Genomic DNA, 17452 nt, shown 5'->3' with positions numbered 1-17452 from the left:
TGTCCTAAGTTATCAACTGTAGGTGTGGTGTTTGAATAAACTGGATTTTAACAATGCTCAAATGACCTTAAGACTCTGGAATTATCTTCCTAATCGAGCATTTTTTCCATGTGTCTTTAAAACCTAATGATTTACCTTTTTTTTTTGGTCATCCATTGATATAAACATATCCTAATAACAGACCTTGGGACATTTTCCTGCATTCATAGTGCTTTATAAATTCAAACTCTTACAGAAAACAAATCTTTTAGTTTTGGTGATCATCTTAAATTGCCATCAATTTCATCTTGATTACTTGACAAGACTTTATTTTCTATTTTCCTTCATGAAAACCTCATAACACACTTGTTTGACATCTTAGCATGTTCTTACAAATATTAATTTATCTCCTTTCTAAAACTTATTTGTCTGTTTGTGAGTAGCATATTCACTTTCTTCATGCAATGGGTAGCCTTCATCATGTAAACTCTTTAAAACTGTACCCTCTATTCTGTTCATAGCATTCATTTTAGATTCTTTTGTACCATATTCTCATTATTTGTAAAAGCTCAGATTTAATTTAGAATCCAAGACTTATAACCTTTAAATAATTTGTTTTCAATAAGAAAGCAGTTTTTAAAACGTTTCACATCATAGTTGTCTACAGACAGAAATGTAAAATGAAGATTCAGTTACTTTCAAAAGATTTATGTTCCTTGCCAGGCAGGTTTGAGTTTGCGGAAAGTTAATAAACATGTGGATTTCCCTCTAGTGCTGGATATGGCACCATTCTGTTCTTCCAACTGCAAGGTATGTTCTATGCACAGCAAGTACTTAAGAATGTATTTTTACAAATCATTTTAAAATTGTTCAATATGTTATTTCTTAATGCCATCAAAAAAGTTCAGTACAAATATAAAACTATTTGGATTGATTAATCAAGCGAGACTAAACTCGCTGATTCTACTTTGTTGGGGTTAGAAAAATAACAATGTGATCTTATTGAAACGTAGAAGATCTATGGGGGCATGACAGAGTGAATTTTGATCAAAAGTATATCCAAAGAATTTATAATGCGAAATCTGAAACAAAAGTAAAAATTGCTGGAAAACTCATCAAGTCAGGCAGGATCTGTGGAAAGAGAGTGCTTCAAATGAGCAAATCTTCAGAAGTGGGAAAGACAGGAATGCATTCATTTTCAGTAAGAAAGAAAATGGGGGACTCGTACAGAACAAAGGGAGGGTTTGTGATTGAAAGAATTGAAATAGATTATGGAGACAGTTATCAACACATTCTAATGAATTATTAATGGTAAGGTGTTGAGACATGTCCAGCTGGCTTAAACTATGTTTGTAGGATAAGAAAAAAATTGAGAGTGGATGTAACTGGAAAAACCTAAGCAGAGTAGATGTTCAGATGTTTTCATTGGTAGAAGAGTCTCAAATGAGGGATGTAGCTTCAAGATAATTTAAAATTGAAGTGCTGTACATAAAAATTTTCTTTTCACAGAGGGTAGTGAATCTTTGATGTTCTTTATCCCAGAGCTGGAGGGAATGAATTATTAGAAGTAATTAACATGGAAGTAGATAATTATTTTTAAAAATTGGAGTATTTAGGGTGATGGGGCTCTGGCATAGAGGAAGAGTTAAGACTGGGGGTAGATTCACTATGATTGTATTGAATGGCATGGCAGGGTAGAGGGAACTTCAGTTTCTACTTTCCTGTGTAATTAGATTAAATGCACTCTGTCGGATAAACATTTTTTTTCGAGAACTGGTCATTTTTAATAACAGCCCAGTAGCAACAGCAAATCATTTATATCAATGTTTAAGCAACAACAAACAACAAGGGATGGCTTTTTAAGCAGTAAAATAATGTTTCCTTCTTACCAAAAAAATGCTGGCCCCTGCTGGTCCCCGACACGTTCCCACTGCCGCTGCTGATCACCGAGACCTTCCAACCACTGCCACCAATCCCCGACACTTTTCCGCCACTGCCTCCGATCACAGAGACCTCCTAACCACTGCCACTGATCCCTGACAAGTCCCCACCACTACCACTGATCCCCAGGGAAGCTTCCCACGCCGGTGGAATACTCATTGGCAAGTCAGCGGCCTCCTGTCTCCCCAGTCACTGAAGCTCCTGATGCCCGTCCCAATTCAAATCCTCCCATAAGCCAGGGAGTCTGGAGTGCACATGTGGTAGTAGGCCGAGGAGAGGTTTCAGAGTCAGCGTTGGGAGCTCTGGGGTGGTGAGGAGGGAGGGATGGAAGGGGATCGAAGAGGAAGGAAGAGGAAGGAAGGGAAGAGGAGGGAGGGGAGGGGAGGGAACAACACTGACCCATTCCTGCCTGGGAGGCTGCTCTCCTTGATGATGCTGATGAGGGATTCTTTCAACTCTTTGCGGCTTGGAGACGGTGGCATGCAGTTTGAGAGGGAGATTTGAAGAGAAAAGTCAATAGGGAAAGGTGAAGAAGAAATGGAAAGAGAGAGGGGAGGGAGTTACCTGAAATGAAGACAATCATCATTCTAATTTCATGTAGAGTGAATTTTTCTTTCAATCTGTGAGGTCAGTTTGGTTCCAAAAAAATTTCAGATAAATGATGATTTCCAATTGCTTCAGATATCCTCATTTATCTGAATTTTTTTAAAAATTGACAAGAACACAATGATCTAAGGGCACAAGAATATAATAGCAGTTCAAGAAAAAGAAGTGAGTGTAGGCCATTTGGCACCTCATCCCTACTCCACAGTTTCTTGAGCAATCAAAATCAACTGATCTATCCTTAATGTACTGAATACCTCAGTCTTTTCTGCTCTCTTGGGTGAAAAATTTCAAAGGTTGACCATGCTCAAGAAAATCTTTTCTCAAGTGGATGGCTGATGCATTATTTTGAGATCATACCAATATCTACCCTGTGAAGATTCATAAGAATTTGTATGTTTCAATGAGATCTTCTCTCATTCTTCTTTATTCCCAGTAGTGCAGGGCTAGTTTGTGTAATTTATCCTTGCATGACAATCTCACCTCTTCATGCCCATTCCCCAGCAACCCCGCCCCAACTAGGAATTATCAAGTGAACCTTTACTGCATTCCCCCAAAAACAAATCTATCACTTCTCCACAGATCTGATTGCTGCTCTGGTACTCTAATCCAGATACAATAACAACTAACAATTCCTTGTTCCTTCCTAATTGTTTGCCCTACCTACATCTTAACTTGCAATGGTTCATGTACAAGGACACCTAATTTCTCTGTGAATTTCCAATCTCTCAGCATTTAAGAAATGCTCTACTTTTCAGTTTTCTTCTACTAAAGTTATTTTCCAACAAGAGTCAAAAACCATCATAGCAGCTAAACAAATAAAATGTAGCTATAATAAATTTGGAATAAAGTGCTGCCATCAGTAATGCAACCATGTGAACATGAACCACCGACTTACTAAAATTTCAATTCATTCACTAAAGTAATCAATTGTCATTGCCTGTTCAGGCCTTTATGTGATTCAAGACCTACAATAAGGTGATTCATTCTTAATTGTCTTCTGAAATAGCTTGGTTGAGGGGAGATTTGATAGAGGTTTCAGTTAGCTTTCAGTTATACCAAATCTTTACAGAAGGCATTAGTCAAATTAATCATGATGTTGACTTGGCCAAACACCAATTTAGACTGTAGCTTAGACATAGGAGTGGTGCATTTAGCATCACGGTTCACACAATGGTGTTATAATGCCAGCACTGTCTGTCAGGAGTTTGTAAGTTCTCCCCGTGTCTGCTTGGGTTTCCTCCGGTTTCTTCCCACCTTCAAAATGTACTGGATTGTAGGTCAATTGGGTTTAATTGGCACAGGCTTGTGGACAAAAGGGCCTGTTACTGTGCTGTATCTCTAAATTTAAATTTATTGTACATTTTACTTCAGTCAACTGAAGGGTATGACATACAGAGAGTCATAGATTAATACACCAAGGAACAGGCCCTTAGCCCAACAGTTGGCTTTCTGGGCAAGTTTCATATGCCTCCATTTGGCCTATATCCTTCTAAGCCCTTCCTATCCATCTCTTTTGAACATTTCTACTGTTACCTCCAAATACACAGTGGAAAAAAATGTCCCTCTGGTCCCTCTTAAATCTCTTCCCTCTCACCTTAAACCTATGGCCTATAGTTCTAGAATTCTCTTATATATCCTGATTAATTCTGGAAAGCTCATCATGTTAATATCTGAGGATGAATGAAAATTGAGATAGGTGACCCACCGGCGGGACATATCCACCAAATGTGTTCCACAGTGATATGCACTCAGTGTGAAGTAAACTTGATATTGTTTCTGGCATCAAGATAAATGTGGATAAGAAAATATCTTAGTTAATGTCTCTTAGCCAATTGGATCCATAATAAACACTTCTTTGAGAAGTACTAATTGATTGGGATCATTGAAGTGGGACATGGTGCAGACAATGTGCTTTTTTTGTTATTTTTTATTCCTCCTTGCCTTTTGTTACTTGGGCACCTTGGTTGGTTTTTCGTAGGCTTTTTCCAAGGTGTTTTTGTTTTATTATTTCTGTATAGATTCTATGTACAAAAACAAAGGCGAGAAATCAGACTGCTCAAACTACAGGGGAATCACGTTGCTCTCCATTGCAGGCAAAATCTTCGCTAGGATTCTACTAAATAGAATAATACCTAGTGTCGCCGAGAATATTCTCCCAGAATCACAGTGCGGCTTTCGCGCAAACAGAGGAACTACTGACATGGTCTTTGCCCTCAGACAGCTCCAAGAAAAGTGCAGAGAACAAAACAAAGGACTCTACATCACCTTTGTTGACCTCACCAAAGCCTTCGACACCGTGAGCAGGAAAGGGCTTTGGCAAATACTAGAGCGCATCGGATGTCACCCAAAGTTCCTCAACATGATTATCCAACTGCACGAAAACCAACAAGGTCGGGTCAGATACAGCAATGAGCTCTCTGAACCCTTCTCCATTAACAATGGCGTGAAGCAAGGCTGTGTTCTCGCACCAACCCTCTTTTCAATCTTCTTCAGCATGATGCTGAACCAAGCCATGAAAGACCCCAACAATGAAGACGCTGTTTACATCTGGTACCGCACGGATGGCAGTCTCTTCAATCTGAGGCGCCTGCAAGCTCACACCAAGACACAAGAGAAACTTGTCCGTGAACTACTCTTTGCAGACGATGCCGCTTTAGTTGGCCATTCAGAGCCAGCTCTTCAGCGCTTGACGTCCTGCTTTGCGGAAACTGCCAAAATGTTTGGCCTGGAAGTCAACCTGAAGGAAACTGAGGTCCTCCATCAGCCAGCTCCCCACCATGACTACCAGCCCCCCCACATCTCCATCGGGCACACAAAACTCAAAACGGTCAACCAGTTTACCTATCTCGGCTGCACCATTTCATCAGATGCAAGGATCGACAATGAGATAGACAACAGACTCGCCAAGGCAAATAGTGCCTTTGGAAGACTACACAAAAGAGTCTGGAAAAACAACCAACTGAAAAACCTCACAAAGATAAGCGTATACAGAGCCGTTGTCATACCCACACTCCTGTTCGGCTCCGAATCATGGGTCCTCTACTAGCACCACCTACGGCTCCTAGAACGCTTCCACCAGCGTTGTCTCCGCTCCATCCTCAACATCCATTGGAGCGCTTTCATCCCTAACGTCGAAGTACTCGAGATGGCAGAGGTCGACAGCATCGAGTCCACGCTGCTGAAGATCCAGCTGCGCTGGGTGGGTCACGTCTCCAGAATGGAGGACCATCGCCTTCCCAAGATCGTGTTATATGGCGAGCTCTCCACTGGCCACCGTGACAGAGGTGCACCAAAGAAGAGGTACAAGGACTGCCTAAAGAAATCTCTTGGTGCCTGCCACATTGACCACCGCCAGTGGGCTGATAATGCCTCAAACCGTGCATCTTGGCGCCTCACAGTTTGGCGGGCAGCAACCTCCTTTGAAGAAGACCGCAGAGCCCACCTCACTGACAAAAGGCAAAGGAGGAAAAACCCAACACCCAACCCCAACCAACCAATTTTCCCCTGCAACCGCGTCTGCCTGTCCCGCATCGGACTTGTCAGCCACAAACGAGCCTGCAGCTGACGTGAACTTTTTACCCCCTCCATAAATCTTCGTCCGCGAAGCCAAGCCAAAGGAAGAAAGATTCTATGACTTTATTTTCAATTGTATTGAGATGGAGGGGGTGGGGGGGGGGGAATTAAAACAGACTCTGAATGTCATTTTAGTGTTGAAATTCTTTAAATTTATACGAGTCTTTGAAAATCAAAAATCAAATATTTTTAAAAGTACTAATAACAGGAAAGATAACGAATGTGCTCTCTGTATAGAATATCTCAACCTCTTAGCAAAAGTCGAAAAGTAGATTCACCACTTATTGAGCTTGCCACTTCTTTAATAATGCCCATGTGGCAGACTGAGATCAAAGCTGAGGTAAAACTTACTTGATTATTAACAATTTTAGAAGTCTTAGGAGCCTCTGTTCACCATAGGTTGGAATGACCTTTTATGAAATGAAGTACTGTTTCCATACTACTTTGCTAAATCAGAATAAATTGTGGTAATAACCATCAATTACTCTGCAATCATGAATTTATCAATCCTTTTATATTATCTTTTTTTTTCCTCTCTCATGGTGCTTGTGGTCATTTAATTTTTACAATTATTTTTGGTGTATATTGCATACCTGTGTGGCTGCAGAAAGTAAGAATTTCAATGCCTCGCTACGTTGTATTTATATGTACTACTTTGAAGAAAATAATAAATAACAGACTCAACTAGAGATAATGTTTAGGATTCCAGATGATGCTGCAGAAAAAAGTAAATTAACAAATTTTATATTGAAACCACTCTCATGGGAAGGTTACCAGATATTGGGGGTTATGGAAGTTTGGACCAACTGTTCATGGGGAACTAGTCCTTTTGAATGCTGAAACAACAATAGAAAATCAAAAAAAAGAGTTTAAAGGTTTATTTTTACCCTAAGGTGAAGAATGTTATTCTTAGTTTATATAAAACCATATAACAATTACAGAACGGAAACAAGCCATCTCGACCCCTCTAGTCCTCATCAACTCAAGCGAACTCCTCTAGTCCCACCCACTGGCTCCCCGTCCATAACCCTCCAATCCCCTCACATCCATATACTCATCCAACCTTCTCTTAAATGGCAAAATTGACCCTGCTGCAATCACCTGTTCTGGAAGGTCGTTCTACTCAGCCACCATTCTCTGAGTGAAGAAGCTTCCTCTCATGTTACTTCTGAACTTTTGCCCACAACCCTTAACTTATGTCCCCTCATTCCAATCTCACCAACCCTCAAGGGGAAGAGCCTATTCACATCTTCTCTGTCTATCCCCCTCATAATTTTAAATACCTCTATCAAATCTCCCCTCAACCTTCTACCCTCCAATGAAAACCCAGCCTACTCAATCTTTCTTTGTAGTCTAGATACTGCAATCCAAGCAACATTTTAGTAAATCTTCTCTGCACCCTCTCTACCTTATTGATATCCTTCCTACTATTTGGGGACCAGAACAGCACATAGTATTCCAAATTTGGCATCATCAAGGCCTTAAACAGTCTCAACATCACCTCCCAGCTCCTATATTCTATGCTTTGATTTATAAAGACCAGCATACCAAAAGCCTTCTTTACCACCCCACCTACATGAAAATCCACTTTCAAAGAACGATGAACCGTTATTCCAAGATCTCTCTGTTCCTTTACATTCCTCAATGCTCTCCCCTTCATGGCATATGTCCTGTTTTGATTATTCTTCCCAAAATGATGCACCTCACACTAATCGATATTAAACTCCATCTGCCATCTTTCAGCCACTCTTCTAAGAAGTCCAAATCTTTCTGCAGTCCCCGAAAACCATCGGCGCTATGCACAACTCCCTCTATTTTTGTATTGTTCACATATTTATTAACCAGATTCACCACTCCATCATCCAAATCATTAATGTAAATGATGAATAACAAGGGACCCAACACCGAGCCCTGAGGCACACCACTCATCACTGGCCTCCATCCTGATAGACATTTATCCACCAGGACTCTCTGGCATCTATCTTTTAGCAACCATTGAACCCATCTGACTATCTCAACATTAATACCTAGCGCCTGAACCTTCCTTACCAATCTTCCATGTGGAACCTTATTGAAGACTATTTTGTTTCTACGATTAGAATCTTTTGAAGGTGATGCAGAATCTGATGAGGTTCTAACACAGTTTTGGAACGGAGATCAAGAATTGGGGTTTTGGGTCTGGAAATAGGAACAAGCACATTTCTCAGTATTGTTTAAGATGAGTTTGCCTAAAATTTGGTCAGGACAATGGTTAAAAGAAAAATTGGAAGGGATATAAAAGGAAACAAGTTCCATGAAAAGATTGTCTATGACAGTTCTGTTTTTGTACCTGGGGAAGAAACATTCTCATGATTAGGTGTTATATGTTCTGATTAGTTTTTGTCACACGAATATATAAAATTGTTCATATTTTATTGATAATCGCACTGTCATGAAAATATATTTGTGAAAGTCTGACTTACATTTGTACACCTATCAATTTAGAATGTTGGAGATGAAAACAAAGTGCTCTATGGACTTTATGGAATAGTGGAACACTGTGGCTCCATGCGTGGTGGCCACTATGCAGCTTATGTGCAAGTCAGAACTGCCAACAAAAAAATGTCTGAATATACCCCAGTAAGCAAGCATATTCCAGGTAAAATTATAGAATGATGGCCAGATTGTATTAAATATTTTCATTCCACTTGTCATTGTTTTTTTTTAAATTTATTACATGGTGAATAAGGAACAGAATGTTATTTACTAATTTGCTCACAAATTACAGCCTATGTTGCTAATATTTAATAACAAAATTAGAATTACACCAAAATAAAACACAAGTATCCCTTGATTTACAAATATTCAATTTATGAGTTTTCATTCCAATGCAATTGACTCTCTAGGACTGTGTCCTCAACTTCTGAAGTTTATTTTACTATAATGAACATTAAATTGTTTATTATTGTTACAGTAGAAAAAACTTTGTTTGATGTAATGATTAAAATATAAGCAAGATTTTTAATGACAAAATTTGACTAAAACATGAGAGGAGAATGGTGTATGGCATTTTTTGGAAATGGTTGTCCTCTATCTTGAGGGAAGAAAAAATTGCTCCAGGCTTCAAGGCTGCCAAGATCATTACTGTTTACCTTAGAGGCAATCCCAAGGGAGGCTGAGATTACCCCTCTCTTTATATTATCACTCAAAAAAGCCAGGGCTCTCAAGGGATAGTTAAAGGACACTCTTCCAGAGGTGTGGTCGTCTAACAAAAAAAGCCTAAATGTCACTGCTCTTCCAAGATCTATACTCTCATTAAATGATATTCTGCAAGAAGTAACCCAGATATCAGATCTTGCTCATTGTCACAATGACTCTGTTCAACAATGAGAATAAGGCTGCCAACATCCAGACTATATTTTTTATTCTCTAATACCACCAAAAAACATTTCCACCACATAGAACCCATTGAGTTCTAACGTTACATACAGTTTTCACATTATCTGTTCCCTCCTCCACTTCTCTATCTGCCATAGCACTCTGTTTCCCCTCGCCCTGCAAATCTAGTTTAAACCCCACCCTGAGAGGATATTAGTTCCCCCTCCAGTTCAGATGCAAACCATCCTGTCAGAACAGATCTCACATTTCGTGGAAGAGAGCCCAAGGATCAAAAACCTGAAGCCCTCCTTCCTGCACGATGTCTTTAGCCACATGTTAACTTGCATTATCCCACTATTTCTAACCTCATTGGCATGTGGCACAGTCAGTATTCCTGATATCGCAACCCTGGAGGTCCTGTCCTTCACCTAGCACCTAACTCCCTCAACTCTCCTTGCTGGACCTCCTCATCTTTCCTTCCCATGTCATTGATCCTAATATGGATCACGATATTTAGCTACTCAATCTCCCTCCTAAGAATACCGTGAACATGATCTGAAATATCACGTACTATTCCTTCCACAGAACCTCTTATCAGCCCCCCTAACTATGGAATCCCCTATCACTACAGCTCATTTAATTTGCTCCCTTCCCTTCTTAGCTACAGGATCAGACTCTGTTAGAGACTTGTCCCTTGTAGGTTCCCCCCCCCCCACCCCCACCCCTACCCCCACCCAACAGTATCCAAAATGGTATACTTGTTATGGAGGGTAACGGCCACAAGGGTGCCCTGCATGACCTGTCTGTTTCCTTTCCTCCTGACTCTCACTCATCTACCCTCTTCTTGCCTCCTAAGTGTAACTCTGTTACTCTTGTCTATCACCCCCTCTGCCTCCCAAATGATTCGGACTTCATCCAACTCCAACTCCAATTCCTTAACTCGATTTGTCAGGAGCTGCATCAGGATGCACCTCACAGATACTGGCTTCCCTGACAACCCACATTCTGCAAGAGGAGCATTTTGCTGCCTTGGCTGCCATCCCCACTGCCTCTAACTAGAGGGAAAAGAAAAAAAAATGAAACCTGCCCTTACCTGCGCCTACCTGCTGAATCCTTTTTGTTCCTCGATAGGGTGACCCTGTCTTATTTCAAATCCTGCACCACCACCTCAGCCTCTCCTCGCTGAAGCTCCTTGAGTCAAAGCCTTTCCACACTGATTCAGTCCACTCCAACTGCTACACAGTTCCTCACTTTTATAGTGATACTCAGGCCACCTGACCTCGATTGCCCAATCAGCTGCTCTGTGCTGAGTCTCTCCTTTTAAACCCTTTGTTTCCAACTGTTGAACTCAGTTTCACTCATGTGCTTATCTGCCCCTAATGTTTCAGCCTCCACCACCACCCTTGGCATGGCATTCCATGCACCTACAACTCTGTCTACAAAACTTCCTTCCCTTAACTTTGTACAAATGTCTTCTGGTGTTTTCTGATCCTGCCCTGGTAAACAGGTATTGGCTGACCACCTCTTAGAATCTTGTAGACCCCAATGAATTCTTCTCTCATTTTTCTTCATTCCAAAGAGAAAAGTCCCAGCTCTGCTAATCTGTTTCAGGTCATGACCTCTTGTTAATATTGGCTATCTTCCCTTCACACTCTCAGGATCACAACCTGAAGTTTCAGCTTTTCCTTTGAGATCTGCATGTTGAAGAATTACATGATCAGGAGCTCATCAATTTGTTCAACTTGAAAAGAGATCATAAAAGGAGCACTGCTACATACACCATCAAAAGACTTTTGAAGGCCTTCTGCCATGCTGAGAAAGCAATAAACATTTTCAGTGTGGAGATGAGTATTAGATGTGGCCATTTAATAGAAAATGTTGTCGTTTGCAATAAGAACTTTATTAGAAGAGAAAAGCTGTCCTCCTCCTGCATTTCTGTGTGTTTTTAACTACAATCACAGTCTTGGAAGAACCCCACCATGTGTTCAACTAGCTCCATCTGGCCTGGATTCATCAGTGACAACATCCAAACATAACTCTGGGTCACTCCTTCCCTCACTGCCATTACAGAATCAGAGCAGGAGTTGAGTATTTGGCCCCTCAAATCTGCCTTGCTATTTAAATGATGATAGATGATCTGATTGCTGCATTAACTCTGCATTCTCACCTTCCCAATGGTAAGCTTTCTCTCTCATGCTTGTCAAGAATCTGCTTCCATAGGCCTTTTAAGGAAACAAGTTTCATGACTGTGAAGGGGGTGGGAAATCACAATCTCTGCCTCAACTGAATGAGCCTTTTCCTTGACTGTGACTCTTCGTTCTAGATCAGCGATTTTCAACTTTGTTTTGGCTCTGGCCCCTTTAGGCCTTTACTCAACGTATATGAGTCCCCTTCCTTGTGAAGCTGTCATGTTTTGGTTTCTTCTGCGCTACTCTCCAACTGACTAAATAAAAAAACACACAAAAAAAAGTTTTCCTGTCTCGAACAAACCCTTTCTCTTAGGTCTTAATGAATATTATATGTTTAAAAGTATTGGAAACTCCTGTTGTGGTTTCTTGTCCCTCTTTTTCTTCTTTTAGTTTGTAGGAGGTGGGGGGAGGAGGTGGTGGGGATTTATCAGAGCTTTTTCTTTCTTTTATTTTTTTAACTTTTTTTCTTTTTTATAAAAAGTTTGGATTAAGCTTGAAATATTGTGATATGTTTGCTTGTGGTTTTATTTTAAATTAAATATATTTTTTTAAATAGATATACTGCGTGAGGTGAAAAGAAAACTAGGCATTTTCTTAAATGTGCTGTAGCCCCAGGACTCTTCAAGGTTTATTTATTATCATGAACACAAAATAGATATAATTTGTTTTACTTTGTTTGCCCTGTAAGAATCATCTACCCTCTTCTTGTGGCTATTAGAGAATAAAAAATATAGTCTGGATGTTGGCAGCCTTATTCTCATTGTTGAACAGAGTCATTGTGACAATGAGCAAGATCTGATATCTGGGTTACTTCTTGCACACAAAGTGGTTCTTGTCCAACCCCTCCATTAAGTCAAGAAAGAGAAGCAAGAGAGACATCGAGTGGCCATGGACCCCACCTCCTCCTCTGATGCAGTTGCTTTCTGAAGTCCCTAACCTCCATAGCCGCACAGCTTCAGCCCACATCCATGCTGCTAAATATTTCCCATCCACATATCAGTCTGTCTTTTAAATGCTGTAATTGTATCGGCCTCACAAGCTTCCTCTGGCAGCTTGTTTCATGTACTGTGGTGCAACCACTGTATGTATGTATGTATCATATGAGCTGGCCTGCCCCCCGCATCTGTGACTCCTCCCTCCCGGAAATCCCAATAAAGGCTGTTACGCCCAAACTCTTCCCTCAGTACCTGCCTTGGAATCGGGCCAGCAACATGTGAAATGTGTTGATGTCTTAAGGTGATTAAAGCCTATTAATCAGTAATCAACACAGTCTAATGTGGTTGATCTATAGTGCTACATCTACATATAACCTTCTGTCTAGAAAAGTTGTCCCTGAGGTCCCTTTTAAATGTTTCCCCTATCGCTACAAATGTATGCCCTCTAGTTCTGGACTCCTCTACCCTGGAAAATTGATAATAACCATCCAGCTTAACTATGTACCTCATGATTTTATAGATGTCTATGAAGTCACACCTTGGCTGCCTCTGCTTCAGGGAAAATTCTCCCAGGCCATCCATTCTCTCTTTATATCTCAAGCTCTTCAGTCTTGGCACCAAATTTGTGAATCTTTTCTGCACACTTTCCAGCATGCCAAAAAAATTGTCAAGTGGTGAAACCTATTCATGGACCATAACCTTTCATAAATTGAGCAATATCTTTTGAGCATGTTTACAATGCTTTCCAGCAGAGGAAAATCCCAACTTCTGATGATATTTTATAAATATATTTGACCTTTGGGAAAATAAATTAAATCCCAAAGTGTTTTTCAATTATTCCTTCATCTGGTTGTGGAGAGCCATTGAAAGCAAAGTAACCAAATATAAACAGAGAATAATGTTCCCATTAAACCATGAGATCCAACTTTAAATTTATTCTTCACTTCTTGGCTTGGTGTAATGAATGAAAGGGTAGTAGTAGATGGGATGTTCATTAGATTGGAGGGCTGTGACCAGAGATGTGCTGCAGGGATCAGTGCTGGATTTTAGATTTGATTGGAGGGCTGTGACCAGAGATGTGCAGCAGGGATCAGTGCTGGATTTTCTGTGGCTTGTCATATATATTAAAGATTTGTTTGAGATTGTAGGTAGCATGATTAAGATGACCCAGATAAGTGGTGCGGTGGACTGTGAAAAATGTTGCCTATGGTTACAACAGAATAAGAGATCGACTGGGAAAGTGGGTAAAGGAACAGCATGTGGAATTCAACTCAGACAAGTGTGAAGTGATGGATTTTGGGATGCATGGTGAGTATAGCGTTTAGCACGACACTATTACAGCGGCAACGACCCAGGTTCGAATCTAGCATTATCTTTAAGGAATTTGTGCTTCTCCCCATGACCGGTGAGGCTTTTCTCCAGTTGCTACAATTTCCTCCCACTCTACAAAATGTATGAGTTGGTCAGTTAATTGGGTATATAGGTTTCATTGGCCCAGAGGGGCCTTATGCCATACTGTACCATTTTGGTTAATTTGGCCTTTAACCAGGGCAGAATATACATAGTGAATGAGAGAGCCCAGTGGAATTTTATACAACTGAGAGACCGAGAGGTACAAGTATATAATTCTCTTAAAGTGAGACACAAGTAAATAGGATGGGATGGAACTGTTTTCCCTTGAGTGATGAGCATAGATCAGGTGGGTGGTCAGTCTTTTTCTTGGTGTAGGAGAGTCTGAAACTAGAGAACATATGTTTAAAATGAGACGGGAAAGATTTAAAAGGGACCTGAGGGCAGCTTTTTCAGATAGGCGATGGGTATGTGCAACATGCTGCCAGAAGCAGTGACAGGCATGGGTGCAATTGTCAACTTTAAAAGTCATTTGGACAGATTCATGGATAGGAAAAGTTTTCGAGGGATAAAAGCCAAAAACTGGCAAATGAGATGGGCTCAGGAAAGCCTCTTTATCTGTGTGGATGAGTGGAACTGGGTTTTTTTCTATGCTGTGTAATTTATGTAATTTATTACTGTTATTCTCAAATTTTAAGAACCCCAATTTGCAATATGTTGAAAGAAAATGGTTCTGATTGTTCTTTCATCCTGCTATAAAAATGCAGTATGATTTTGCATTTGCATTTCATGGTGATCCTTGTTTTTCAGGTTTCCGAGAAGTTGGAGCACCACGTGGCCAATGGGTTTATGTCAGTGACACCCATGCACAGACAGTTCCTGAAGCTAGAGTACTTAATGCTCAGGCCTACTTACTGTTCTATGAACAACTTTCCTAAAAATATAGGGTGGCAACATTTTTTCATGAAGACCTACTTGCGTTGGATTTACAAACTTGTCGTGCTATCTTTAATATATTAGAAAAAGTGAAAAGGACATCATGATAAAAAAATTTGTTGCACTCAGCAGAAATTAAATGCACTTTGAGTAAGTAAAAGCAATGAGGTTTACTTAAAAATTTATGCCTTTGAAGCCTGTTGTTTCCCACCACCACCCTTCCATGCCCCAGACTTTATTTAGATTAATAGAAATGCACATATTTGGATTATGATCATTTACACTCAATGTATATTTTTCAACTTCAGAATAATCCTACTTCAATTATATTTATAAAGGTAGACAATTTACATACACAAAGAAGAAAATTAGTATCTGGGATTAGAGACATAATTTCCTATTTTATGAATTAAATTTACTATAAAGGACAGGAATATGATCAAAGAATGTTGAATGAGTTAATATCAGATAAATTTATATATTTTTTTAATGAATAAAATCTAGTTACTTGGAAGCATGTCTCATTTCATGCATTATTGCCTTTGCATAATATAAAATTATGTCACAAATTCTGGATGGTAGTAATACATGAAACACCGTTTGTGTGTTGATTCATTCAAAACATGGCAGAGTTGCACCCAGTCTTTTTCTTAATCTGATCAGTTTTTTGTCGCTAGTGTTTATTGATGTCACTCTGATAAATAGGTTGCTTGCTCAAGGATATCATAATAAATAATTATTGCTTAATGTGTTCTTTTGAATTATTCAATAACATTATTCATTATATTTTGAATAAAACATTTATATGTTTACAAAGTAAAATACAATCAAAACTCAAGCAAAATTACACTGTGTTTAATTAGATTATAGAGAAATTGCCCTTTATCTTCAATACACTACCAGCTTCACTATTCCGTCACACATCAATTTGCAAATATTGTAAATAATTTGTCCAAATTAAATAAGTGCAATAATTGATCAAAAATTACTATTATAAAATTGAGCTACCCTTTAATTTTAACTGGTTGGTAACCAAAATATTTAACCTATTTATTCAGTTAATATAAATTATCAGCCTTTATTAACTGGATTGCTGTTTATTTTAGGTGCTGTTGCACGCCAACACTGAAAATAAATGATCAGAAATTCACCACCTCAACTGAATAAATTTTCTACATCTTTAAAAGCAGATTTGACTTTATCTGTTAACCCTTAGGCACAATCTTAAATAATACATCTTTATCATTTTTAATAAATTTCATGGTGACCTTTGCTCGTAAGCCCTTTTTGAAAGCCCAGCATTTAGGAAGGAGAAGCCCAGGAACCACACACCTACTTTGGAAGGAGGTGGAGGAGAATGGTAGCTTGAGCTTCCTGGCCACCCACATATCAGAAGACCTCTTCTGACATCACCACATCAAGGCAACTGTGAAGAAGGCATCCCCACCCCTGTGCTTTCCAGGAAGTATGAGGGGACTTATGTTATTGAATATTCAAAACAGAATGTTGGAGGAACTCAGCTGGTCAAGCAGCATCCATAGGTGGTAAAGATATATTACTGACATTTCGGGCCTGAGCCCTTCTTCAAGGTATGAGTGAAAAAAGACAAGTGTCTCCATTTGCGATCTTAAGATGATTTGGGGGCAAGTTGGGAAGAATGGAAGGGAAAAGAGTACAAACTAACAGACAAAAGGTGTGAATTGAATATGATAAGAGGAAAAGTGAGAATTGATTTTGGCTCAGTGAAAGCAGTCAGAGAGAGATTGAGTTAGAGGGAAAGGGACGGCAGGAAGAAGATGGGTGGGAGTCAACAGAAGCTGGAGAAGTTGATGTTAGTGGCATCTGATTGGAGGGTGCCCAGACATGAGTTTTTTTCACTCATACCATGAGGAAGGGCTCAGGCCCGAAACTTTGGAAATATATATTTACCTACAATGGACCATGCAGAACCAGCTGGAGTTCATCCAGCATTTCTGTGTTTTGACTACAATCACAGTGACTGCAGACTTTCATGTTTCACTTGAATATTGAACTTCTATGAATGTACAATGGAAAGTTTATTGATTAGTTGCATAATGGCCTGGTTTGGAAACTTGAATGCCCATGAATGCAGAAGTCTGGAAAAAATGGTAAGCATAGCCAAGTCCATCGAAGGCAATAACCTCCCATTCATTGAAAACATCTATGTGAGTCTTGTCGTGGTCGTGCACTTATGCAGGTTGGAGGTAGAGCCAGTCACCACTGGTGACGTATCTTGGGTGACACTCAAAAGAAGTAATACTCATGTGCATGTCATAACGAGGTAGTATGAACAACGTGATGGACCATGCGCATGTGCACGGTTGTAGGAGGAGGAGATTAGGAGCATCGCGGTCACTGATGTGGCAGAGAACCAATTAAATGGGCAGGGAGACATTTTTCCATGCTGGTGGATTTGAAGAATCGCTTTGTAGTGGACCTCAGCACTTGTATGCAAGTGAGCTGTGTTTGTCATCCCTCGAAGGTTGCCAATCACTTGACAAGTCTCCAACCTGGGTCCTGCCCATTCTGCTCATGCATTTGCTTCACTTGGTAACCCTACCATGT

The 17452-nt window shown here is 39.9% G+C and overlaps 1 protein-coding gene across 4 annotated transcripts in view; it reads left to right on the top strand.

The window, feature by feature from the left end:
* Window positions 1-15613, top strand: part of usp45 (ubiquitin specific peptidase 45) — a 140459-nt gene extending 124846 nt beyond the window's left edge. For 2 of the 4 annotated variants that reach the window (XM_069887143.1, XM_069887139.1), the window contains exons 15-17: window positions 703-789; window positions 8584-8737; window positions 14741-15613. In XM_069887143.1, the coding sequence (XP_069743244.1) occupies window positions 703-789; window positions 8584-8737; window positions 14741-14868 (369 nt within the window). In that variant the 3' untranslated portion in view covers window positions 14869-15613. Of the gene's footprint in view, window positions 1-702; window positions 790-8583; window positions 8738-11114; window positions 11579-14740 lie in introns of those variants that run through there. The other 2 variants (XM_069887140.1, XM_069887142.1) reach the window with 2 other exon arrangements.
* Window positions 15614-17452: the final 1839 nt, after the last annotated feature.

This window comes from Narcine bancroftii, chromosome 6 (genome assembly GCF_036971445.1).
Source record: "Narcine bancroftii isolate sNarBan1 chromosome 6, sNarBan1.hap1, whole genome shotgun sequence".
NCBI classification, from domain to species: domain Eukaryota; kingdom Metazoa; phylum Chordata; class Chondrichthyes; order Torpediniformes; family Narcinidae; genus Narcine; species Narcine bancroftii.
The sequence above is the reverse complement of the archived record's forward strand: the minus strand, read 5'-3'. Positions and strand labels throughout refer to the sequence as shown.